General features: G+C 37.8%; 3 protein-coding genes across 3 annotated transcripts in view; 2 read left to right on the top strand and 1 right to left on the bottom strand.

The window, feature by feature from the left end:
- The window catches only part of LOC144661537 (uncharacterized), a 28,737-nt gene extending 19,578 nt beyond the window's left edge, over positions 1 to 9,159 (top strand). The window contains exon 5 of the mRNA XM_078522343.1: positions 8,026 to 9,159. Within this exon, the coding sequence (XP_078378469.1) occupies positions 8,026 to 8,555 (530 nt within the window). The 3' untranslated portion in view covers positions 8,556 to 9,159. The remainder of the gene's footprint in view (positions 1 to 8,025) is intronic.
- Positions 9,160 to 14,963: 5,804 nt separating this feature from the next.
- LOC144660953 (uncharacterized) lies at positions 14,964 to 19,823 on the bottom strand. Its single transcript, XM_078521673.1, has 3 exons — positions 19,546 to 19,823; positions 16,168 to 16,215; positions 14,964 to 15,097 (listed from the first exon to the last, which is right to left on the bottom strand). The coding sequence occupies exons 1-3, from the start codon at positions 19,664 to 19,666 to the stop codon at positions 14,964 to 14,966; spliced, it is 303 nt and encodes a 100-aa protein (XP_078377799.1). The 5' UTR covers positions 19,667 to 19,823.
- Positions 19,824 to 22,959: 3,136 nt separating this feature from the next.
- LOC144659275 (uncharacterized) overlaps positions 22,960 to 25,592 on the top strand; it is a 5,625-nt gene continuing 2,992 nt past the window's right edge. Inside the window, exon 1 of the mRNA XM_078519696.1 lies at positions 22,960 to 22,984. Coding sequence (XP_078375822.1) covers positions 22,960 to 22,984 — 25 coding nt within the window. The remainder of the gene's footprint in view (positions 22,985 to 25,592) is intronic.

Raw genomic sequence — 25,592 nt, 5'->3', positions numbered from 1 at the left:
TGAATGAACATAAGAAAGTGATAAATGATCATCGCAGTGAATTTCCAATTTAAGCAATTGGAAATAAAGAAGCCTGAAAAAAAAGGCCTTCAACGGGATTCGAACCCGTGACCTCCGCGATACCGGTGCGATGCTCTACCAACTGAGCTATTGAAGCCACACATTGGGAGCGAGGTCAATTGTGAGCTCATATTTTCCCGTGGGAGGAGTGAAATGATGTAATGTATATGAAATGATTCATATATGAACTGCGGATGTATATGAAAGTGATAAATGATCATCGCAGTGAATTTCCAATTTAAGCAATTGGAAATAAAGAAGCCTGAAAAAAAATAATCCATTTTTGTGTTCCATTAGCGTGGGAAGGGGGTTCCGGGGAGGTACTTGAAATTTGACCAAGACAAATTTTAGCAAGTACTAAATTTAGCGATTTTCGCCCAACTCACTAAAATCGCTAAAATGTAATAGCCACTAATATAACAATAGTAACCTTAAGGTTGATTTCTGTACATGTCCTATGCCTCCCCCCCCCCCCCCCCAAATAAATGCATGCAGTCATCTCAGCCGAAAAGGAACCTGGTTGCATGCCATGCTGATAATTAACAAATTGCTTACACTTAGATGGTTTGTTGTACGTGTTGTCCTACAGATTTATTTTAACAAGGCACATAGAATTTTGAATTAATTTACAGATTCGCCAAAACAACATCCTGCAATACAGCACATCACTGAACTCTGCATGGGGCTAGGCTGTCAAGAGGTGTGGGCTGGAATGAACATCCTGCAGTAACTTGTATGAAACACATGATCAGAAAAATAATTTTATTTCAAATTTACTCTCATTTCACAAACAGTGAATACTGCTCTCTATAAATTGACTTTTAGCAGACTGTAAAGCTTGAAAAATAAAATATTTGGAAGTTATTGTTATTGACTGCTGAAAACAAAGAATAAAAGATAAACAAGCTTTAAAGTTCAGATCCTTTAATCCAACATGGCCACCAAATCTATGCAGGATGGCTGGCAATGTATAGAGATTATTTAAAAACGAAATTAATAAGGCTGATTAAAATGCATTGATGATTTTTGTGGAATGTAAAGGGGTAAAGTAAACTTTTTGGTTGCAAGTAAAGATACCAGAAAAGGAAATAAGCAGCAGTTTTCATTTGTTACATGTATCAGGCCTCTAAATTGATAATAAATTATGTTGACTTTACTGTTTCCTGCCAATTTCAATTCTTAGAAGTCACATGTATGAGGCATCTGTTAGTTTCTTTTAATTATTTGCCTTCTGTCACAGTGTCTGCCATTCTTTAACAGAGAAAAATGGATGTCGAATAATACCACTGTCCTGTATAAAATGGCTGAGTTACATGGTTATTAATTAAAGAAGCCTTTAGCAATATGAAACAGTTTGGTGAAAAAAAATTCCCAAGCTTCTTTCCATTACCAGCTTCGCAGCATCTTAAGGTACCTCATATATATCTTGTTACCATGATACGTGTCTCTCTCAGCATTAATTATTTTAAGCTCTGAAATAATCTTCACTTCTTGGCTGCTTAGCTAGAAGGTCTCGAAGGACTACTGGATGGTTATATTTCAGTTAGAATATGGGGTTATTTATCACTTACCAGCTAGAACTTTTTAAACATGACTAAACTATGACGTACGTTTAACAGATTTCATAGACAATTACAAAAATTGTCGTTTGTCAGCAGACATTTAAAATTTATTTTGGCTAATTCTGGGCTATCAGTTTATAATATACCACATTCACGACTTTGCTCATAGAGCCTTTGATTCTCTGCTTTCTTATTCTCTCTATCTTTTACTCTGTGCACCCCTTCTACTCACTGGCCTGAAAAGTTTTGACCTGAATCAATGGAAACCCCTGGAAAGGAGATCATGATCAAGTACGGGTATTTTGGCCTGTTTTAGCACCAATTTTACACCAAAAACTGATCACGTTTTTTTTCGATTAGCTCTGTCGGAATGCAGTCAATATTGAAGATGGACAGTCCTATGGAACGATCTATACAAGCTCTATAAGATGCAAACCTCAAAAATCTGCTGACGTGTAAATTGGTGACGTCATACGTGGCAGAACGGCTATTCCTCCCAATCCCGGAAAAATCCGGGCTTAGCATGTTAAGGGTTAACACATGTAGCTGCTTTCAGCCGCACAAATCGCCGAAGGAACTTGGGCTGAGTGTAAAATGGTCACTTTTTCTAAAATTTCCGGAAAAGAGGACAACCTCGCAAGGTAGACCCAAATTTTCGAAAAAAAATTCCGGTAACTTTCAGTTCCATTTGATTTTGCTTCTGAAATTTCCGGGTATTTTCGGTTGAATGGTTCGCGTTTCGAAAAGTCGACACTCCCAGGAAACTTCTGTACCATTCGTCCTTGTTCCGAAATTTCCGGAATTTTTGGTTGAATAGAAAGCGCCCTGTAACTCGATTATGTTGTTCAAATTAAAAAAATATATATAATTTATACTACAACGAGTTATACACTTTAACTTTGTATGAGGTTTAAAAGTTTTTAAGCTTTCACAGACCTAGTGACCCACAATTCCTACCAAGTATTTACTCTGGTTTCTTGCTAGAGAACTTAATAGCGAAGCGCGCGAGGTCCAACAATAGAATGCAAATAAACATAACCGCCACGAGGCTCAAAGAACATCAGCATGGTCTGAGAGAAATAGAATGAATCTAGGCCAAGTTTTCATCATCATATGTCAGTAATTTAGAAATACCGGCTGCTTTAAAGAGTGTTTTAGTAAAATCGTCCGCCATTACCGTTTGTTTGTCTGAGTCTTGTCTGAGTCATGACGTCACTCGCGCGCTTCATTATTTAATGGCCTGGTCAGGGCTCAAACACAGACTGCTCGATCCGGAGTTTATTCAAGCTAATCGTTAGGCCACAGTAGGTTTCACAGAATAATTTTAAATTTCCCGTCTTCCCTGAGGTTAAGGTGGTAACTTTTTCAACACTGAAAGGCCAAAGAAAGCACAAAAAAAAGAACGAGAAAGACAATTCCATGGGTAAATGGATCAAAATAATTTCTGGATGTATTTCGTCGCTGTTACATTAGACTGAGGCTCTGGGTGCACTCTGGATGGGGCTGCAGAAATCTAAGTTATCCCTTAAATTTCGACGATTTCTCGTCTATCAGTCAAAATTGAAACGATTACACGATTGCCGCTTCCTTGCACCAAGATTCCGTGTTTCCCCGAGCAAAAACTTTTGCACTTTTCTTGGACCAAAATTGCGAGGCAAATTGCATAAAACGTTACTTAATGCAACAACGTACTTGTTTCACTCTCATCGTGTTCTTCTTTTTAAAACAGGTTCAGCAAAATGCCAACGGGAACGATGATCGGCAGACCAAACATATCAACTGATCATGACGAACCAATGGATGAAGAACATAGAAAAATCTTGAAGAGTGTCAGAGAGGTGCTCGTGCAAGACATGGATCCTGAAGAAGTGTTACTCGCGATGTCTGGTTCGCATTTGTTAAATGAAAGAGACGAAGAAAATATAAAGGCGGCGGATCGACCTCGACACAAAAAATGTGAAATGTTGTTAGATATAATACCAAAAAGAGGTGCAAAAGCCTATGACATCTTTAAGGAAGCAATTGAGAAAGCTCATTCACATCTCATAAGTACAATTTTAAAAGCCGGTAAGTGACTTTATCTATACGGAAATTAAAGTGAAGGTGAATAGCTAACAACTATTATTCACCGAAGTTGAGGTGGATAGTGGTGGAAAATTGATTATTTTTCAAACAACGAAAGGCGGCCAGCTACATATTCGTTTCACTGGTATATTCTGGCAACCAGTGATTGGCTAGGGAAAAATAAATAACTGTTTATTGATAAAGATAAAGTTTTTCGTTGAAAGTGAAAGCTTGCTACTCCTGGTTAATGTTATACAGTCAACTTTCTCTTAACGGACACCTCTCTAAGACGAACACCTCTTTAAGACGGACACCTGGTGTTGGCCCCATCCCTGCTATTTCCCAGTCATTTTACTTTAACTAAACTCCCTATTAGACGGACACCTCTCTAAAACGGAAAGTTGGAGCCGGTCCCTACGGTGTCCGTTTTAGAGAGAGTTGACTGTAGCGTACAGTTAACTCTCTCTTAACGGGACGGGCACCTGTATACGACGGACACCTGGTGATGGACCCTGCAGTCACCTCTCTAAGACGGACAACGGACACTTGAAAAGTGTTTTTATTAGAAGTGAATAATACTTCAAAAGTTAGTAAGGGTATCAAACTTACTGACCAAAAACAATTATCAATCTTAAAAGTTGAGTATTACAATTAGAAGCTCTCGAAAGTGTTCGTAAAAAAAGCATTAAATGCTAAAAGAAGTGCTCGTTTTTTGCCAAAAAGGTGCCAAAATAATGCTAATTTTTTTAAAATGTGCTTGTGGGTTACATAAAAATACCCACTTTTTCCGAATTTTTCAACATAAAATATTACATTTTTTAGATTTTCAGTTACATTTTTCAACAATAAAATGTAGCGATCAATGTTTGATGTCAGAGTACGCTCTCGAGCTATCTCTGCCTTCGCTGGCTGACTTCCATTGTTCCTCGATGACAACGTGGATGTCGTAATCTTGGAACGAGTGTGATAAACTGGGTTTCAAGAAGGCAACCACTGACGTATAAAACCTATTCCGCAGACCTCCTCGGCTCCTTTGACTTAAATGAGGGCATAATGCATCTTTGGACGCCATAAATAAAGTCAGATTGTGCTTTTTAACACAAAATTATACAAATAGTCAGTCGAAAATCCAAAATAATGCTAGCAGTGCTTATTGGGATAAAATGTAAAAATAAATGCTCGCCGCGAAGCCAAATAATGCCAAAAAAGTGCTAGCACTATCGGTAAGAGCCTACTTGTTCCAGTTTGCAAATTAAAATCAATGATTGAAATCAATTCTTCACTGTGTAGCTGCACTGTCACGTAACTGTTTTCCCACTTTTCTTTCACAATAGAAAACAGCGTATTGAGATCCGAACTAAGCATGGAACGAGAAAACAGCGCAGATCTACGAGAAAGACTTAGTAGCACAGGTACATTAGGAAAATTACATTATTGAACATTAAACAGCTGAGTCAAGTAGGTGCACTAGTTTCAGTGCATCGATATTTTCAACTTTCTTATATGGTTTTATCTTTAGGAAGAAATGTATTTACCATACTCGTATGTCTTTATAATGCATTGTTTTGGTATGCTAACCGTTAATCCCCCTACCTCGTCATGGCCACTGGGCATTTGGTAGAAAAAAAAGCAATGTTATCGAACCGGTAACGGACCGTCGTATCATATTACTTGGAGTTTCCTGCATTTTTTAGCACCTTAACCTTGACGGATCAACGCAATGATTTTTTTTCAGTTTACGCAACAATTATGGTATTAAACATATGTCCAATAACTAGTGAACACGTTATGATTAGCTTTATCTGCCTACAACTGAAAAACAAGTCCGCTGGGTACAAACTCGTGGTTCTTTTTTCTATTTTGGAATATTTTGGACGTATTTAAGTTAATGACGTAATCTGAATCAGTTTGCGGTTCTCGATTCTTGTATCATAATTAATTATCCGAGTTCAGTGGCCCAGAGCCACTTTGATTTATTATCGATTTTTTTAATCATTAGGATAAGTGACAACATTCGGCAAACGTTTAAGGTGGCTCTAAACTCTATGTGTGGAATTGTTTTAAACTTTGCCAAAAGTTACACCTTGTCGTACTGATCAAAATTTAATAATAAAAATAGGGTCACCGAGCTCGTTTTTGAGTCATTAGCAGTTAAAGCTAAAATTATAAAGCGTCTTTTTAGAAGGTTATACTATTGCTATGGTAACCCAATGGTAAAAAAAATGATAACAACGTGTTTACTTACAATTGGGCATTTGTTTGACACCATCATTGTAGCATCAAATGATAAAGATTGGTTATATTAAATGACCCATCAAAATCTTAGTCTAGGAAAGTGCCGGAAACTGTCGACTGCTACGCCAATGTAATTTAGAAACTAATCCAACGTTGTTAATTTTAGGAAGCCAGTCTTGTCCACATTGCTCTAGTTTGAAGATTAAACTAAACGCATTAAGGAGAGAAAAGGAGTCTGAAATCAACCGACTTGAGTTAAACCACAACACAGAGAGGCAGACTTTTAAAAAGGAGAAAAACAAAATGGAGGAGAAAATCAAAAGTTGTGAAAGTGAAATCAATAAGTTAAAGAAAGGATATGAACAAGTAAAGAAGGATAAAAACGAAATCGAGAAAACTAAAGACAATCTCAAAAAGGAAAACAGAAAATCTTCTGATCTTATTAACAAGCTAATGGAGGAGAAAAGTTAGCTAAAAGAGGAAAAGAAAAACCTTGAAGATGAGAAGGAAAACCTAACAAACGAGAAACGTCAAATCGAGTCAACAGTGAATAAAAAAAAATAAAGAAAATGATGAACTCCTGAAAAATGCAATTTACAACTCTTCTGTAATAGACCGACTTCAAGACGGAGTAAACGAGAAGCAGTCTTTTTGCAAAACGTTAGAAGAGCAAATCGCCAATTGCAAGAACTTCGTGAGCAGTAAGTACCAACTTTGAATACAGGAAATATTTCCATATATGAGTAACGTATCCTTGTAGAAAAAAAATAAAAGGTAATGTCCGTGAGTTATAGACCAAACAAAAGTTATACTAGCTGAGAGAGCTCTCGTGCGATCCTTGGTCGAGAGGTATGAGGGTATAGACCACGAAAATGAGATAACCTGTAACTCAGCGTTAGACAAAGTTCGGAAAACTTGAAAAAATATGTTGGCGTTTCCAAAAAACAGAATCCTACGCGTTGTGAAACGTCAGCTGGAACATTTAGGAAACACTTCTCACACATTCATCGGTTAGAAGTGAGAAAATGGGATCTTACGAGCTCACGCGCGCAATAGCGAAGCGCACTATTACTGAAAATAGATTTCGCCGAATGAGACCTCCCGCATGAGTCGGACAACAATTTTAGTTTGGGCAAAGGCTTTGAATGGAGGGGACGCATTCTTGACAACAAAATAGGGCGTGCAGAGCACAATTTGGGGCCGAGATTCTCGAAAGGTTCGAAAAATGATAGATTCCAAACAGTTTTGCTTTAGTTAGTGAAAAACAGATTGAAGGTATCCAAAAAATGGTCCAAAATTGAATTTATTAGGCGAAGATCCGACAATGAGACCCTGATTTTCACTACAAAATTATTCAGGCTGCCGAGAAATATAAGCGGCGGATAGCGAATTACTATCGAAGTATATAATTGCGAAAGACATCTCTTCTATGATTGCTTCATTTAGGCTCTGGAAAGAACGTAGATTGCAAGAAATTCAGAATTCTTCCCGAATTCTTCGCCGGCCATCCGATCTGTTTTGACACATGATAGATAGAGGGCGAAAATATTATGCTATTCAAACGCCTTTCTAATGGAATTGACGGCGGGTTTGATTTTAATAAAGCTGTTATTTATCCATATTACTATTACAGACTAATTGTTGATTAATATTAAGCGAAAACTAAGCGCGCGCTTCGAGAGCCGTCTACCGATCAATAGACGACACCTGTCTAGCCAATCAGATTACACAGCAGACAACAGACGGCAGCTGGGTTATGCTAATAGCTCATAAAAAAATCTGGCTCGTAGTCTAATTCTTAAATATTTAACGTAATAAGCGGTGCGAATCGTTAGTCTCTGGATAAGGTCGATTCGAATGCAGTAAAAACGGTCGACCAGACTAAAACTTGGGCGCTAGTGTCTAATCACCTTCACTGTGCACTCTCGTTGGTTATAACGTTATGCAGGATCTGTTTAATGATACCAGCACAACGTAACCATTCAGATACAGCGAATCTTGGTGACGAAGGGTGAGAAAAGAGGAAGAAAAGGTATCCGCTAATTGTCTTCTGAATTCCTTTTTTAAGCATTCTTTACAAAATTATTTTTTTGTTATGACACAGGAACTTTCTTACCCAGCGATGAGGACTTTCAAAAGCCCGGAGTTATCTGTTCCTTAAAAAAAGAGAAGTCATCAGAAGTCGTTGCCACCAGATCATCTGATGGGCCAGGGAATGCAAATGACGTAGTCAACCACCAAACCTACAAACTTGTTAAGGGGAAAACACGAAGCTGTGGAACGGCTGAAAAGCAAGATTCCTGGTGGTGTGTTGATTTAGGCAAGGATTACCTCTTGTTTCTCACTCACTACGCTTTAAGACACGGGAAGAAAGAAGGCGATTCAATCCTTTGTCGCTGGAAGCTCCAAGGGTCTATTGATGGAAAGGACTGGAAGGATATTAAAACAAAAAATAGTAGTAACCAGCCAATGCACAGAGGTCACTTTCCGTACTATACAGGAACATGGACTGTCGGAGGTGAAGTGGGAGCTTTCCGTTACTTTAGGATTGTTCAAACAGGCAGGAACTCCTCTCGCAAATATGGAATTTATCTATATGGAATTGAGTTATACGGAGTATTAATCAAAGCATAAAAGTACTGTGAAAAAATGAAACTTTAAAAGCAAGTGTGCAACCGACAATTTTCTTTACTGTAAATTTTCCCAGTGCTAGCAGTAACAACTTATAGGGGGCATCCGGACGATTCCCGATTATGCCAACCATACGCCTTCTTACCTTTCAAATAACGTTTTTACTGATACTTTCACTTCCAGCGACAAAATAAAAGTGACGTGTTGCAGTTCTAACTTTTACGGCGCCAGTGAAGAAACGCAAGCGACATGTGATCGTTGAAATGAAAGCTACATGTAAGGAGAGGAAAAATTGATTATTTGGTTTAATTTTATTTATTCGCATTCGCTGTTAAAAAGATAGAAAAATAGAAAAATCTAACATAGAAATTATTGATTTGGTTCATTAACCGTAGCAGTCACCTGTTGTTTTGTTGAAGTTCATATGCATAACTGTAATTAGCGTTGAGGTGTAACGGAACCTTCACTTTCCTTTAGTATAACTGTTATCTACCTGCCTTGTTTTGAAAGTGATTAATGTTGTAAAAGTTAAATTCCGCTTAAGCCAATCGTGCTTTCTTAAACGCATGATCTAATGTTAGTTAAGACTTTTAAATTATATGATGCAATCCCGTTTTTCCTTGTAAATAGAAGTGCTTTGTAAAATATACTTTGGTTATGTTATTGAAATAAACTATATTGTAGGAGCCAAGTAACTGCGTATTCTCTGCCGTTCCGAAGGACTGTTGTTGCTGTGTTGATCCCGAACCTCGCGTGGTTCCCCCTCTGCAAGTGTACACGGACGAACGACCGAAAACAGCGCGAAAACGTTTCGTTTCAGTGATGGACAGTCCAAGTACATAGGAAATCTTCGTCAAAATGCTTGATGTTCGATTTTTCTCACAAATTCTGCCTAACACCTCAGTTTGATTTAGTTGCAAACATTTTAAAGGGAGTGGGAAATCTACATGAGCAACCAGAAGTTAGTTTTTTGCATAGCTTGAGCATTTGGGCGTAGCCTCCACGACCTTGAACAAGGCTGTTACAAATGTGATGAAGCTAATGCTTTTGACTCAAATGTAAAGTTTTGGCAGATCATCTCTAAACTTTCAACAAAATTTTAAAACTCATATACCCCTTATTAACTTTTCACATGCTTTTAGTAACGTTAAAGACGTTTTCCAGTCCGTACTGCGCAATCTCAGCCTGCAATGTTTGTGAGTCTCACAAACAAAAGAATGTTTACTAGCAAAAATAAAAATTCCGGGACAAAACTTACCTTTTTCTTCATTATTAACGCCAGATATCCTTGCAAAAACAATAATAACGAGTAAAAGAAGCTCGACGGAATTTCAAACGGACGTTTTAGCTGATCGTGAATTCTTGAACGAAACGATCCGTAATGGCGAACTAAAAAACTTCATGTCCGCTATCACCGAAGTGTAACGTTTTAACGAATTCAAAACAAAAATGAAAACAAACCCTGAGTCTGCGCAGTACGGACTGGAAATACCTTATTTTTTACTGAACTAAAATGGATAAATAAAATATTTCTCAAGTAAGAGAATATAGTGCATTGACTTTTTTGGGTAACAAATTAATTTAACCCTATTCAGACCGGGCTTTTTTGGACCTTCTCAGACCGGGGGGGGGCTTCGGAAGCCCCCCCTATGTAACTTCCAGAATATTTTACGAATCACCATGAAACTTATAGAATGTATTGTATGGCCAAAATTCTTTCTTTTGGTATACGTCACGTGGAATGGTGACGTCACATCACGTGACAATTACATCATGATGTCAAAACAGCCGCCATCTTGGATCCGCCATCTTGGATTTCAAAATTTTCCCAAAATGCCAGAAAACCACCCAAAATCACTGCAAAGTACTCAAAATAAATAAAAATGTGCTTTAAACCCGTAAAAATGTAAAAATAATTCCATTTAAGTTGATTTTTATTAACAGAAACACGCAAAACTACAAATTTGGGAAAACATGCCTGTCAAAATGCCGTTGCCATGGTGATGTCAAGTTCCCGACACATCATCGAACCCTACTAAATTGTTGCCAGATAAATTTTAGGAAAACTCAAAAAGTTTGGCAGCGTTTGGTTAAATCTTCAAAAAGTTATAAAAGTTCAAAGTCAGCGCGGGCCTCAAAAGCCCCCCCCCCCCGGTCTGAATAGGGTTAAGAAATAACGGTTCCTGTAAGCAAGCCAGCAAGCAGGGTTTATTCACAACTATTTCAATGCAGGTTTTGTTGTCCATTTTGGCCTCTATATTCGGATTTCATCGCATGTCATTTTTTTTTTTTGGCAATAAGATCTCTCCCTCTCTCTCTCTCTCTCTCTCTCTCTCTCTCTTCCTAGAAGAAAAGTAAGGCACTTTTGTAACGCCATTCTCTATTTATGATAGCTCGAACAATTCTGCACGCAGCGAAGCCATTCAAAGGCTGAAATAACCTTTAACATGTAATTCCAATGCATACAAGTGGTCAGCATATACCACTTCAACATCACTGAATAAGATACTAATATGTAGCTTAGAGGTTACAAATGTGCCCTTTTTCGTGGTAAGCATCCTGTTAAAAGCTTTTAATCTAATTTCTTGGCCGAAATGTAGCTATTTGCTTACCATTTATGTCCCACACCATTCTCTCGATTACCACATTAATTTAAATGTGAGTTATGACGCCCAGAAAAATTCTGCCGTGTAACCGTTTGACTCTTCATGCCAATGAACAGAATCACGGTTCGGAAAAAGCTCATTTCGTGTTTAGTGACTTTGAAAACTTTATTTCATAAAAGCTATTCAACCAAATTTGCTCAAACTTTAGCACAATATTAAGTTATGCTTAGGCAATATACCAGAGAAAAATCAAAGGAAACGGCGCAGTCCTTTATTTTTTATAAAGATTTGAAGTTACCTATGTCTTAAAAGCGGCAACGTTACGAAAGCTCCCTATTTGCTAGATGTTCCGAATGTCATTATCGGCATATTTTTTTGAGAGATAGGACACAATATTATAATCAAATTAAACACCATCACGAGAGCAACAAGTGACCCAAATTTCATATTTTTCCCTTTCAAGGAAAGGGAGTTACGGCCACGAAAAGGGTTTTTGAACACCCGCGTAATTGAGCGGTAATGTGGACGCAAAAAATGACAGTTTGAGTTACTTCATGGGCAAATATCAGTGATGCAAATACATCTTGACATAATTTATAACATAAGCAACTTGCTCCTTGCAACACGCATGACACAGCGTAGATATATTTTAAAAACTACGCACCTAACAATTGCGCATACCGAGGCCCTGAAAAGCACTCTGTAGAATATAAGAGGACTAACAAACCAACTACACAACAATTATTCCAGAAGAGCTTGTGTTGGGAAATAGAAACACAGAACTGTAAAGAAGAAAGGTTATTTCAAACACTGAAAGTCATACCGCTGATAAAGTTGAAAAACCCGGCGCAAAACAAGAAAAAAGAAAAACAATTAAGTTGGCTGATCTACCGCACAAAGCCTTGGGATGTCCTAGCTACCAAGATCTAATATTCGGTGCTACATGTATTGTATCCATATACATAATGACGATTTATTATAAGTTTCCTTCATTTAGCATGACATTTCCTGCTGAGTGAGGCAGAGATCTGCACTTGGTAAAAAAATATACATACATAGCTATAGCTATAGCTGTTTTAAAGAGGGCGTTGTCTCTGATACCCACACCCTACCAAGACCCTAAAGTTTTAGGTGCGTGGCTAACGTAAGGCATTGCAGGTACTCATCATTGAAAAGATACAAAAATTATGAAATGAATACGTTATCTTTTTAGTAGAATAGTATGTATATATTAAGTATTAAGCCTAAAAAAGGAAAACTGATTTTTAAACCCTTGGTAGTATTTTGCAAATCTTGACCCGTTACAGTGGTACATGGCAGTGTCTTTGTTTGATGCTTCATTGAGTATTTTATAGCATTCTGAGTTTATCTTGAACAGGCATAGATAGTATGCCTATAATATATCGTAAAAAAATCTTGTGGTTATTCATCGTGGTAGAGTACAATAATTAAGTATTTTTCGTTTGTCTCACGACGTAGTCACGTGTGCATGGAGAACGCGACGTTTCGACTGCACACTGCTAGTCTTCATCAGGCGATAAGGTCGACTGGTTGTGCGTGAACTTATACACGCTGCCGCGCTGTGATTGGTTGGTTTTCTACAGCTGTGATTGGTGCATTTCAATCCTCGCTGTTTCTGTGTGCTGTTGTTCCCTCAGCGGTCCGCTGTCGTACAGTTCTCCTGTTGTTGTGTTTCTTGATCGTGGGCATCCATGCCTCAGGAATTTCAATTCCATTATCCCTGTTGATATTATTAGGGTGAAGTCTTATGTGAATTGCCTCTTTGACCCTGCGTTTGTACCAGTGTGGGTCACGATCAATAAACTTTACCTCATTCCAAAGCGGGTAGTGTCCGGTGTTGTTGGTGTGTTCTGCAACGGCGGAGGTCTGGGTACGGGCAAGTCGGATGTCCCGGTCGTGCTCTTTGATCCTGTCTTGCATAGGTCTTCCCGTCTCGCCGATGTAAACAACGCCATCTTGTTTAGTGAAATCAACAGCGTCTTTCGGCCGTACTAGGTGTGATCGTAGTGTGGTTTCCGACTTGAAAACAGCACGCACGCCTTGTTGTTGTAGGCAGCGGCGAAGTTGTTCGGAAAGACCTTTGAAGTAGGGCAAAACTGCAGTGGATTTTAACTTGGTCGCGGGTTCACTAGTCCCATTGTAGGGCTCAAAACATTGCAAAACTTTGTTGCAAACTATGTGAAAAAGATCATGCGAAAAGGCTATAAGTTCTGTTCGCTGATAAACCCTTATTGTAGTTTTCACGTCTTTTTTTACTCGGTGAAAAACGTAATCAAATTCGGAGCAGTGACCTTTGCTGAGATTTTTTGCCCTTATGAGCAAGCATTCTAAACTTGCTGTGAAGTTTTAGAAATTAATGACGGGAAGAAATTAAGGTGAGGGGCTGGTTTTAGTTGCCTTTTTGTCATAAGGTCAAGTTAACCTTTTCGTTACTTAACGCGTTTATATTTTTCTGTCGTTCAGATGTTTTCAGTTTACCAGCTAAATATTGTTCAGCTGGAGCCGTTTTTAGTAACGGGGAAAGGCTCTAAAGAGTTCAAATAGGCAGAAGGCTATGGTAATTACGCGGGTCCACCCCGGGGGGGGGATACTCCATATAACGGCCTATACGGGGAGGCTCCGCCCGAAAGGGGTACCCTTTTCAGGCTTCAGGTATATAAAAGGGTAGGGATTTCACAAGTTTAGGTATATGAAAGGGTATGAAAATCCGTCATTTAGGTTTTTTAAAAGGCCTGTAATTAAAATATTTCGAACAGACCCACTTTATGGCTGTATTATTTTAATTTATTAAGCGCTTCATAAAAATGACAAGAAAACGTCCTGTTCTAGGGCTATGTCACGTCTTTTGGGTATATGAAAGGGGTACCTTTTTCAGTAAAAGGTATACGAAAGGGGTGCAATTTCTGTCAAAATGGTATATAAAAGGGTAAGGGGTAAGAGCTTGGGGCGGAGCCTCCCCGTATAAAACTTTTTTGGGTTCCCCCCCGGGGGGTCCACCGTCGTTACCAGACTCTTGGTTTCAACTCTTACCATCAAAATTTAATCAGTTAAAATTTCAGATGAAAGATAGTATAAAAGGGATGTGTGCCAAATTTTGGCAGCGGTTTTATAAGTGGGTGAAACAACTGTTTGTAGTTGTTAGCGTTATTACAAGAGCTTAGCTCAAAATTGCGTTAGTACGTTTAAATTTTGTTAACGTTTCAGTTTAATTTGTTACCATTCCATGGACAACAGGCACTTGAACTTTTCTTTCGAAATAGCAGGTAACTGAAAGTGCTTGGTATTATTCAATGAAAAACTCAATTATCAATGTGCAAACCACTGTTATTGTTTACTACGTTTATACTATATCTCATTTTTGATCAAGTAAGATGTAAATTATTAATAAAGTTTTGTACGTTTCGGTTGTGTTAACGAAATAAAATTGCGTCTTTTTCTTCGTGGGAATCATCCCTCCCAAACGATGGAATCTGAAAAAGTATACAAAGAATAGTTAGCGAAAAACAGAAGTCAAACGTGTTTGTTTCTGCTATAATACTACCTATAAACCCCTGTTAGTAGTTACAATTGTGAAGTCAGTTATCTTTCATCGTAGATAAGGTTTTTTGTAGTCGTTACCAAAGTGCCCTAATTCACGTTACAAAAGTTCCCCATCGTTACAAAAGTTCCCGATGATCGTTACAAAAGTTCCCTACACACGTTACAAAAGTTCCCTAAGCACGTTACAAAAGTTCCCTACGTTACAAAAGTTCCCTTTTTTCGTTACAAAAGTTCCCTTTTTACGTTACAAAAGTTCCCTTTCTTCTGGCTCTCTCTCTCTCTCTCTCTCTCTCTCTCTCTCTCTCTCTCTCTCTCTCTCTCTCTCTCTCTCCTCTGTGTCTGCAACTCTCTGTGGAAATTCTGCTACTCGTGTTAACCCTGAAAAAGGGAAAATAACAGATACCATTTTGTTGATGATCATTGACATCAAATGAATATTTATAATTTTAATTGAATTTATTCAGAACATTATACAGATACATAAAAAAGAGAGTTATTTTTCCAATTTTTGCATGGGCCAGGGAATGTGTTGGGGGATACATGTATGTTTAGAACCAAAAAGTCCTTTCAGAGTGAGTGTGTCAGCAAAACCTTTTTTACCTACTGAAGACACTAATAGTGCTATCAAAAAGACCCGGCACATGGCGAGGCTTTGATGAATGTTTTGGGGTGTGAAACACCGGCTTAATTCAAGAGTTCCCTACAAAATGATGTGTCTTTTGAGACTCTTATAATTATTTATCTCTGACAGGTGCTGTTGAAAGTACTGTGATTAAGTCCAGGAAAGCTTACATATTCTCCCTAAAACTTTTATCAGGGATGTAGCTAAGAAAACACTTAGCCGGTTCATCAACAAGCCCAGCTGGCTTTTCTGGCCTAAACAGCTCTAAAATTTTACTAAGTCTTTGTGTTCACGTAAAATTTCAGCTGAGTTTAAGTTCTATTTCTACATTTGCCTGGTACCACAACAAGACAATTTATGTTAAGTTAGGGCTTGAGCTTATTAGCTATTAAGGTTTAATTAAGGTATTAACAAAAGGAATTCAAACACAACAGGTCAATTTGCACTTCTCCCACAAAATCATTACAAGTATTCCGGTATTTTGTCGGGTCAGGTAGCAGATCTTGTTGGTTCTTTGCCCTCATACCCCTCCTCCACGGTGGGGGAGGGGTGCATTGTATGAACAACGAAAACATTTTATTTGAACAATAAAAACATTTTATGTACATGTGCTGTTACATATAAATTGTGTATATTAAATTCCTCAATTGAACGAGGATTTTAGGGAAATATACAATGTAAACTTACCAAGGGGTTAAAACGCATACCATTTTTCACACCCAAAAGTTTTACACTTGAAAAACAAGTTTCATGCACTAATGTGTCATGGAGCTTCTTTAATATCTAGCTAAAGAAAGGTATAAGCTGACACTTATGTAATGATTACCTGCATCACCAATTTCACTAACTGCACCCCTTGACTGTTTTCCCTGCACTGAAAACAAAATTTATACATATCAAAAACCTGTAAAATTCTTAACTTGCATCCTGGCAAAAAGTATGGAAATCCTAACAGCAAGTTTTAGAAAGACAACAGATTTACCAAAATAAATGATAACTTCAAACTGCATCTTACACCCTCCATAAATACTTCTCACTGAAATTGACCTCAAAAAACTTGTTGTACATGTAAATAAATAATACATGTATGTATTATTTACTTTTAATTATATAATCCTTGAGTCATCGCAGACAGGCCCATTTTGAACTTATTTTTTTCACGATCAAAAACTAATCCTACTTCTCTTGTAGAAAAAAAAAAATGGCAAAAATATTTGATTTAGTCACTGCTTTAAGTTGGAAAACTTTGAAAGGCTTAAAGAATTGTACGAGTCATGTGCAACCTTCCAGAAAGCAATGCTCATAGCCACAGGGCTAAAAAAGTACCCTCTGATTATCTGGGGCAAGTAGATTTTTCTGTCAAGCAATTAATTTTTCGTGCCTGTTTGCGTAATTTAGGTTAAAAGGCACAGGCAAGTCGTCTACATGTAAATTATACAGTCACAAGTTTACTAAGAAACATAATCATGCACAGTCCTAGGCAAGCAAAATTTGAGAGCTGCTTGTTAACCACAGGGCAATCTGGAATTTATTTTTTTCCAAGCCCTTATCCTACATTATTACTTCAGGATCAGCTTGGTTGTTATAACTTAAGAAAATTTCATGATCTTTCGCATAACATTTTAGAATCTGTGCTATATTCTTTTATGTACCATATTTATTCGATTAAACGCCACGGCGTTTATTTAATTTTTCGTGATTCGAGTGCGGCGTTTATTAGAGGAAAGCGTTTATACGAGGGCGGCGTTCATTTAAAATTCAATTTATTTCTTGTAAACAATAGTATGGTAACTGAACATTTAAAAAACAGAGACATGTTTTAGTGCATGCCTGAAAAGTCAATTTCAATACCTTAAAACCTTGTTACAATCAAGAAAAATATTTTTTTGGCGTGCTCAAGCTTGATTATTACTGCATTTGCTTTCCGAGTCTGTTATTCGAATGAATGCTGCATCATCATGATGCAGCGTTTATTTGAGGGCGACGTTAATTAATATTTCTGTTCTAATATGTAGCGCTCATTCGAGGGAGGCGTTTAATCGATTAAATACGGTAAGTTATAATAATATGAAAAAACTAATCAATTTATTCTGAGAAAGGCTTTAAAATCAGATAAGAAATACAAAACTTTCACAAAACGTTTTCACTCATAACATTCATATGATAAAAATATAAAAACTAAAATAAGGAAGACTACGCAAAGTTCTTAGTGAAAAATAACAGAGGTCATGGAGAAACTATATTTCGCTAAGACTCTCAGCTAGCAATGTCCCCTATACAGTATGGGGCCCAGTTCTCGGCCGGGTCCAGTTCTCGGCCACTTTGTGTTCAACGCGTTTTTTCACGCCTCAGTTGAATTAAAACAAAAAGTTATTTACATCCAGCGATAGATTTACATTTGCGATAGACTGATTCTTGTGCTCTAAGTATCGTTAGTTTGATCCTTCAACACGCTATAGAAAGCTCACACGTCGAGTTTACGCGGAGGTAGGTTAATTTGTTTTCCCGAAATCTTGTTTGTTTACGGCTCCTTGAAATTCTTGGATGCAGTTAAATTCGTATTTTATCCGAAAGCCCCAACCAAAAGAGCTAATTTTTTTGCATGTGAAACGTAAAATAATTCAGTTTTCTGCTTAAGTTAACTTTTCGTTGATTCTTTGTATTTTGTTGGTCTTAATTTACTTCGGAATTTTTCCGTGCGACTTTTGCGTATTTGCCAGTTCTCGGCCACCCTGCTCGCTATCACAGCTTAGCGCTTGGTTTTTAATATAATTTCATCTACTGCAGCCAGAATAAAAGAAAGAAATGTTTTAAAAATAAAGTTCAATTAAATCTCTAAGTTTTGAGCTAACTCTTGTCTTGTTTATTATTTCTACAACACCTAACTCTTTCAAGACCCTTCCACTGCAAAGTAAACCATCTAAATGCATTGGTCACACAACACAATTCTGCGGTTTTGCAAGAACCTGCAAAAAGCCTCATAAAAATAATTTGCGATCGATATAACATAAATAAGTTTACAGAGTGATTTTATGACTGTGAAAATTAATTGAGCCTTTTTATACGGAAATTACGCATACCGTATTTACTCGAATAAGCGCCGCCCCCGAATAAGCGCCGCCCTCGAATTAGCGCCGCATTTGGGACCAAGAAATTAATAAGCGCCGCCCCTGAATAAGCGCCGCAGTCACGATGAGGAGCTTATTCGAGGAATTCCGTGTAACTTAAAATAACACGACAAAGCAACTCTAAAACAGCCTTTAAAATTCCTTTTCGTCAAAAGCGATGTTTCGCAGTTCAAAGTTCGCTCGTCCATTATTTTTCTATCCAAAATTCTTACAATACGTAGTTCTGTTAACGTTGTGAAGGCCGTAATCTTTGTCGGGACAGCAAGCGCAAAAACTCTCTTCCGTAAGAGACGAATCCTGATAATCAAAAGTCCCTTCTTTTTGTTACTGTAGAGGTTTCGTCTATATTCGATTGTTTCTTGCGTCCAATTTTTAAATAAGCGCCGCCCTCAAATAAGCGCCGCCCTCGAATAAGCGCCGCACTTGAGGCGCGAAAAATTTAATAAGCGCCGCGGCGCTTATTCGAGTAAATACGGTAAGCTTTTTGGTGGCCGAGAACTGGGCCGCGTGGCCGAGAACTGGGCCCACAAAAGGATATTTTATTTTTATTATTGTTCGGGATAATTAATTATTAACCGGTCGATAGCTTTACACCAAAAAGCTGAATAATGTAGAAAGCTCTGGGAGAAATTTCAAGTTTCTTTGGTTATTCTGAGAAAAGAAATACTAGTTTACGTCTATAGTGGCCGAGAACTGGGCCCCATACTGTATTGCATCTGACTCGACCACATCCTTACAAATTTTCATGTAAATTTTGTTCTCTACTTGTTCTGTACTCTTTCCAACGTTTAAAAGTGGTGTGTTCTTCCTACTTCGGTGATTTAACTACAGAATAAACAAATTAACGCGGATAGGAAAAACCAGAAGTAAGGTATGCTTTGAATACAACTAGTGTTTAAGACAAAACGAATTTCAGTTCATTAAGTCTATGTCCTTGTTTGACATACCGGTACACGACTGAGAGCTAGAACCCAGCTTCGTTTAAAAATGATGTACAGTGTATTAGGTTGAATGCTGGTTAATCTAAATACCAAAGACTTTTCTAATCTGTTAAAAAATGAACATCAATAGCTCACCTTGTTTTCGTAAAGGAATGTTGTCTTTGACCGTCTTTGCTTCAAACTCACCAAGAAGCTTGGAAGATTTTCCATTTCGATCGACCACAATCTTTACTCCTCTACTAACTATGGTTGTCATCGCGGGTGAAACGAGGAATATATCCAGAAATAATGTATCTGTAATAAACTGTCTTTAAAACTGAGTTCTTCGTGTGCTTTTCAATCGAGGAGTCTTCATACTTAGTAGTGAACTCATGCGTACGCTTGGTAAATCGGCATGCTGTGAGATTGTTTCCTGACTTTTCACACAGCGGACTTCCTCAAGTTAGTCTCCCCTTCATGTAATTCTAACATTGTCAACAAGAGCTAAGAATGATTTTTTTTCCTCGCGTTTAAAACTTCCTACTATATAAAGCTTAGCTGAGTAGAAATCGTTTTTAAAAAACTTTTTTGCTAAGGCCTTGATAGTAATGATTTTTCCCGCCAAAAGACGCGGGCTGCCACCGGAGCCTAGCTCGTTCCCAGGCCTAATCCGTGCGTACGGACGTACGTACGCGACAACCAAAATTTCTCGGTTCGATAGGATACCATTTGCCCTGTCTGTTCCCTTGTACCCGCATGTTACCAATGGAGCTACGCTACGCGCCTTCGGCGCGTGGAGCTCCGCTAATATATATAATATATAGATTTAGGCAAGCCTAAAAGCGGAGCTCCCTGGTTATTTGCCCTTTAAACCTTATAGAGTGATTTTTTTATTCATGTTATTTTCTTTATATACATATATAGTATGAATCCTTTTTAACCATGAACAACAGCACCATATAAGAGCAAAGAAATTGATCAATAAAAAAGGATTGTCAATTAGCAGTCTGTGCATTAAACCTCCTAAAGATAAACTTGTATAAACTTTCGAAGATGAACTAGAACAAAGAAAGCTTGTGTTGTTCTAGAAAATATCCATACCCCCACCATGACTGGTATGTTATGTATCAGTCAATTTTAAAAGCACGTATGCCCCACCCCCTGGGGGCATTTGACGTTTTGAAAAATGTTGGTCATATTCCCCACTTTGTAGATGCCCCACCTGTTAAGGCTCCAAACAGGGTCAAATCCTCTCCCCCCCCCCCCCCCCCCCCACACACACACACACACACACACAAACACTTTCCAGATTTTAAAGAGGAAAGAAAGAAAACGCCAATGTTGCTTTTGTTTTTTGTAGCTAAGTGATAAACAAACATTAGGATAAAATCTCTTCTGACAAGGAATCCACACTTAATTAGCTGTAACATTTTACATGTAACTTGTTCCTCCCCCGCCCCCTCCCTCCTCCTTCGCCCCCTCACCCCAAATGGCAGCTTTCTTTGATGGAATGCTGGACCAATACGAAAAATAACAGCTTTCTGCTAGCAAACCGGAGTAAAACAAGCAAAAATAAGCAAGCAAGCAAGCCGCAAGCAAAAATAGTGACATTTTGTCATAGTGCCAAATACAGTCTGTAGGGTCCCCCAAAAGGATTAAGCACCTTTTTCCCTTCATATGAGTTCCAACAGGTGCTGTTGAAAGCACTGTGATTAATTCCATGAAAGCATGCATATTCTGCCCAAAACCTCAATTAGGGGTGTAGCTAAGCTTTAAAAAACACTACCCGGCTCATCAACAAGCTCAGCTGGCTTTTCTGGCCTTAGCAGCTATCAAAGTTAACTCAGTAAGTATTTCCTTCCATGTGGAATTTCAGCTGAATTTAAGTTCTATGTAAACTTATACCTAGTACCACAACAAGATAATTTATGTTAAGTTAGGTCTTGAGCTTAGTTATTAAAGTTAGGTATTAACAATCGGAATTCCAACAGGTCAATTTGCACCTCTCCCACAAAATCATTACAAGTAGTCCAGAAAATTTATCAGGTCAGGTTAAGCAGATCTTGTAGGCCCAGTTTTGCCCTCAACGGGGAGGGGTGGGGGGGGGGGAGGTAAATGACGGGGATGATCAAATGGAGGCGAAACTCAGAACCCAAAAAAAACCCCTAAATCTTCTGACATTACCCAAAAAATCCCTGGACCAAATACAACACCCCCCACCCCCCACCCCCCCCACCCCCCCAAAAAAAAAAAAAAAAAAAAACCCTTGTCAAATTACCCCTAATTTGCCAGGAGGGGCAATAACATAACACAAAGAACGCCATTTTGTTTATTCATCATACCATAAAATACGCTAAGGCCCGTGGACAAAGGCACTTAAGTTCGTTTTTAATACCCCGAAAAATCCGGGATCCCCTATCTAAATACAGTCACCCAAAAAAATACTTGCCAAATTTTCCAACCCAAAAAAATCCCGGAATTGAAAATTTCAAACCCAAAAAAATCCTTCAATCATCCCCGTCAGTAACAAGCTGGAGTACTCCCCCTGGGCCTCAACCGTCCCCACCCCCTCTTTTCTTAAACAATGAAAACATTATATTTACTATGCTGTTACATGTTAATTGTGTATATTTAATTCCTCAAGAACCAGGATTTTAAGGGAAAAACTAATTTGCCAAGGGGTTAAAACAAATAAAATGAAATAAAATTATTTAGCGGTACATTTCTGTTCCTAAAATTAAAGGCACTATTTACATGTACTAAGATCTCAATGCAGTAATTCTGTGCAAACAAAAAGTCAAAGTCATGTTTTGGACTAGCAAATATCTTTTTTATTGTACTTGAATGGCAATAAAAGGAATTCAATTCACACATAGTATATACGTATAGTATAAGTACAAGTCTTATAAAAGAAAAGTATTTTAAAATTTATAAATTGACTGCCTTTTTGTTTACTGAGCTACTTGATAGATGAATTTGCTGTGAAATAACCTTTATTGTTCATGGTGAAAGATAAGGAAAATTCTTATGCCCAAAAGATATTTAATTACTTGCACTTGTAGAAATTAAGTAACTTTCAGCCCTGGAAGTAAGTGGGGAAGAGGGACTCCCATATCGAACAGACAGAGATGCTCGTCAGAAAATTTGAATTAAACCGTCCCTTAAAGGGGACCAATCTGGGCATTGATTACACTTTTTGACCCCTAAAAGATACCATTTTGGAACATTTTAAAACTGATATATTTCTATATTTTTTCTTGAGCAATCCTAAACAAGACCTTGAAGGCTTAGACCTCTAAGCAAAACAATAAAAACCTCCCTTCTCTTCCATATTGGATCCCCCCCCCCCCCCCAGGGCTTTCAGCCAATTTCTTCGTAAACAATTTTCATGGTCAATTTTACTTATAAAGTCTATAGAAAGAGTAAGGAAGTAAATCAGAATACATTAATAATGTTCCAACGAAATATTGTACCCAGACGTGTGTTGTCAAAACCCCTAAAAACTGTTTAGAAAAAGACAGAGAACGACAAAGAGCAAAAAGAGTCGAAGAAAGAGAAACGAAGAGCAGCATGAAGCAGAGATGGAAAGACGAAGGTAAAAAGCAAGGAACAAAACGAAAGAGCAGCGTGCAGTTGAGCGAGAAAGACAACGGGAAAAATGAGGGAACAGTACCGAAGTGCATGACATGAAAAGGACACAAGTCAATCTAAAACAAAGTTGGGCACTCAAGCAAGAAGTAGCTCCTATGCTTTTCAAAGCCTCTGTACATGTGATCAATCAACAAATACGGCAGTGAAATTATAAACAAAATCGCACTTGTGAGAAAATGCTTTAAACACTTAAATCAAGTCTTTTTTATAATGGAATAATGAATGTTAGTAGGTAGTTTTTACTAACAAAATTACAATGTCACTTGAAACACTATCAATGACTTACCAAGTTTTAATTTTCCTTTAGGAATTGCACCAAATTCACTCTCAGTTCTTCATGTGAAATTTCTATTCCTTTCACAATTTGAAGTTGCTCCACCAGTGCATACAGTGTAGAACATACAATTGCCCAAACCATGATTTTTTAGAAATTAAGAATCCTTTATGTGATGCAATCCTTTCCGAATCCTCAGGCCTCTGCAACTCGACTGCACCATACTAGTACATTCCTAGCAAAAATGTGCAAAAATATGTTAATTATCATTATTATCTGGATGATGACAATAATTGATCAGAAATATTTATCTCTCAGTGTTGATACTTAGTGATTCACTGAAAGAGAGAGGCACACAGGTAATGAATAGGCTCAGCTAAAATGTATGACATAAATCAATGACTGTATTGCATTCAGAAAGAATCAAACTGTCGTCATTCTAAAGTTGTTCTGATAAAAGGACTCAGTCTGATATTTCCTTGTAATGTGTTAGGACTGCTAAAATTCAATGTCATTTATTAGATCGATAATTGATAATTACTGTGTTGTCATCTATTTAAGGATAAAATTTAAAATGGATGATAATGGATAACAACAAAGGCTTATGCATTCAATATTGTTTATCAATTATCAATATCATTATTGAATGATTTGGATTGTCATGTCTTCAGTCATATCCATTGCAATGCAATATCATGCATTTTATAGATTGTTCATTGCCTTCATCAGTTTTCATCAAATGAAAACGGAAAGTAAAAAGAAGCCCTGGTACCTCAGTCGTTTAACCGTGAATAAATAGAAGACAGTAGTAAATCACACAATGAAATACAGTAGTCCAATAACTGCGTTAAACATTCAGGTAAACGTTAGTTGTAAATGACATCAATTTGATTGCACAGTTTCGGAAAAGCGGTAATTTGAGATGATAAAAATATTTGCAAATCACAGCAGCATAAAAGAGCACGAAATGTCTAATCAATCTACAGAATTTCTAAACTAATACTCAATTCAACAGTGCTGTCAGATCAGCTGTCAGTAAGGGCCGGTAGTATTTTGATTATCAATATCAACCGACTGATTGATTTTAATAAGCTTATTCGTTTTCGATAATTTGCAATACTGATTGATCATGAGCTATCATGGGTTTCATCGATTGCTCATAGCCTTCGGTTTCGATTTATTCACAACGTAACACGCATAACTAAGAAAAGAATTATAATACAAAATAAACGTCAGGTTACTGCACCCTTCAATTCCGGGAAAGTGCTAGAAAAATTCCGAGAAACGTCAAAACTACAGCGCCAGCATACACCAGATCAAAAGGTACGAAAATCCATAGTGGGCAATTTATGCAGAATTTCTTCTCTATTAGCGCAGCAGCTTCTGTTTTTAGGCACACAGCTTTCTCTGGGATTTTGTAAGTCCGTTGCTACATTTATTTAAGATGGGCTCTAAGTCTTGTCCTTCCAAAAAGCGGAAGATTTACATTACCTGGCATCAGCAGCCATTTTGTCCGCATTAGTATTGTGAAATGATGTCACAAAACTCACTCTCTACTACTCCCTAAGTTTTGATAAGTTCACAACGCGCCGGGTAGTAAATTCAAAATTTTTAATATAAAACAAACTGAGCTATCGGCTTTTATGCGAACCCGGAGAACGCATTACACGAGAGAAAAAAATCAAAAATTCGTGACAGCTAGTATGAAAGAAAACATATCAAACATACTGGAAAATGAAATGTTTTTACTCCTTCTGACACTGAACCGGAATGCTTTTAGCCTGTTTTAGCCCGGTTTTCATCGAGCATTTGCTTTCCAGTCTCGAAGACATTTTATCACAGAATCAAACTCGCAGGCTCCTATTTATAAAACTGAATTTTAACGAATAGTAATATTTTTTCAACATTAACAATATCACAAGCAAATACCTAGTGGCAAAACTAAGGAGTAACAGAAGCTTTAAGCGAGTAAAATACGGCATAAATGCCACTGCAGTTTCGTACTCACCTTCACCAAAACACTGCTCGTTTTGTCTCCGTTGGCTTTCCTGTTGTTCTTCCTTACATCTTTGCCTTCTTTGCCGTGCTCTTTGTCGTTCTCTTTCTCGCTGTTCTTCGCTATTTCTTTGTTCTGTCGGCACCTTTCTTGCAATTTTTGTCGCTGTTCTTCAATACGTTTTCGTCTGTTCTCTCTTCATCTTTCTCGCTTTCTTTCCCGTCGCAGTGCGCTTAAACCCTGTCTCCTCGAAGTTAAGTTTGCTCCACTCTCGTTTGTCGA

The sequence above is a fragment of the Oculina patagonica genome, chromosome 7 (assembly GCF_052425735.1).
Source record: "Oculina patagonica isolate OP01 chromosome 7, crgOcupat, whole genome shotgun sequence".
NCBI classification, from domain to species: domain Eukaryota; kingdom Metazoa; phylum Cnidaria; class Anthozoa; order Scleractinia; family Oculinidae; genus Oculina; species Oculina patagonica.
Note: the sequence above shows the minus strand (reverse complement) of the source record. Positions and strands in the feature narration are given on the sequence as shown.

What these genes read in the sequence shown, in the direction of transcription:
- LOC144660953 (XM_078521673.1), bottom strand. Translation starts at nt 19,666, where the DNA reads ATGACAACCATAGTTAGTAGAGGAGTAAAGATTGTGGTCGATCGAAAT. An exon ending in CATTCCTTTACGAAAACAAG is followed by an intron (nt 16,216 to 19,545) that starts GTGAGCTATTGA and finishes TTTTGTTTTCAG; the next exon opens with TGCAGGGAAAACAGTCAAGG. An exon ending in TAGTGAAATTGGTGATGCAG is followed by an intron (nt 15,098 to 16,167) that starts GTAATCATTACA and finishes TCCCTTTTTCAG; the next exon opens with GGTTAACACGAGTAGCAGAA.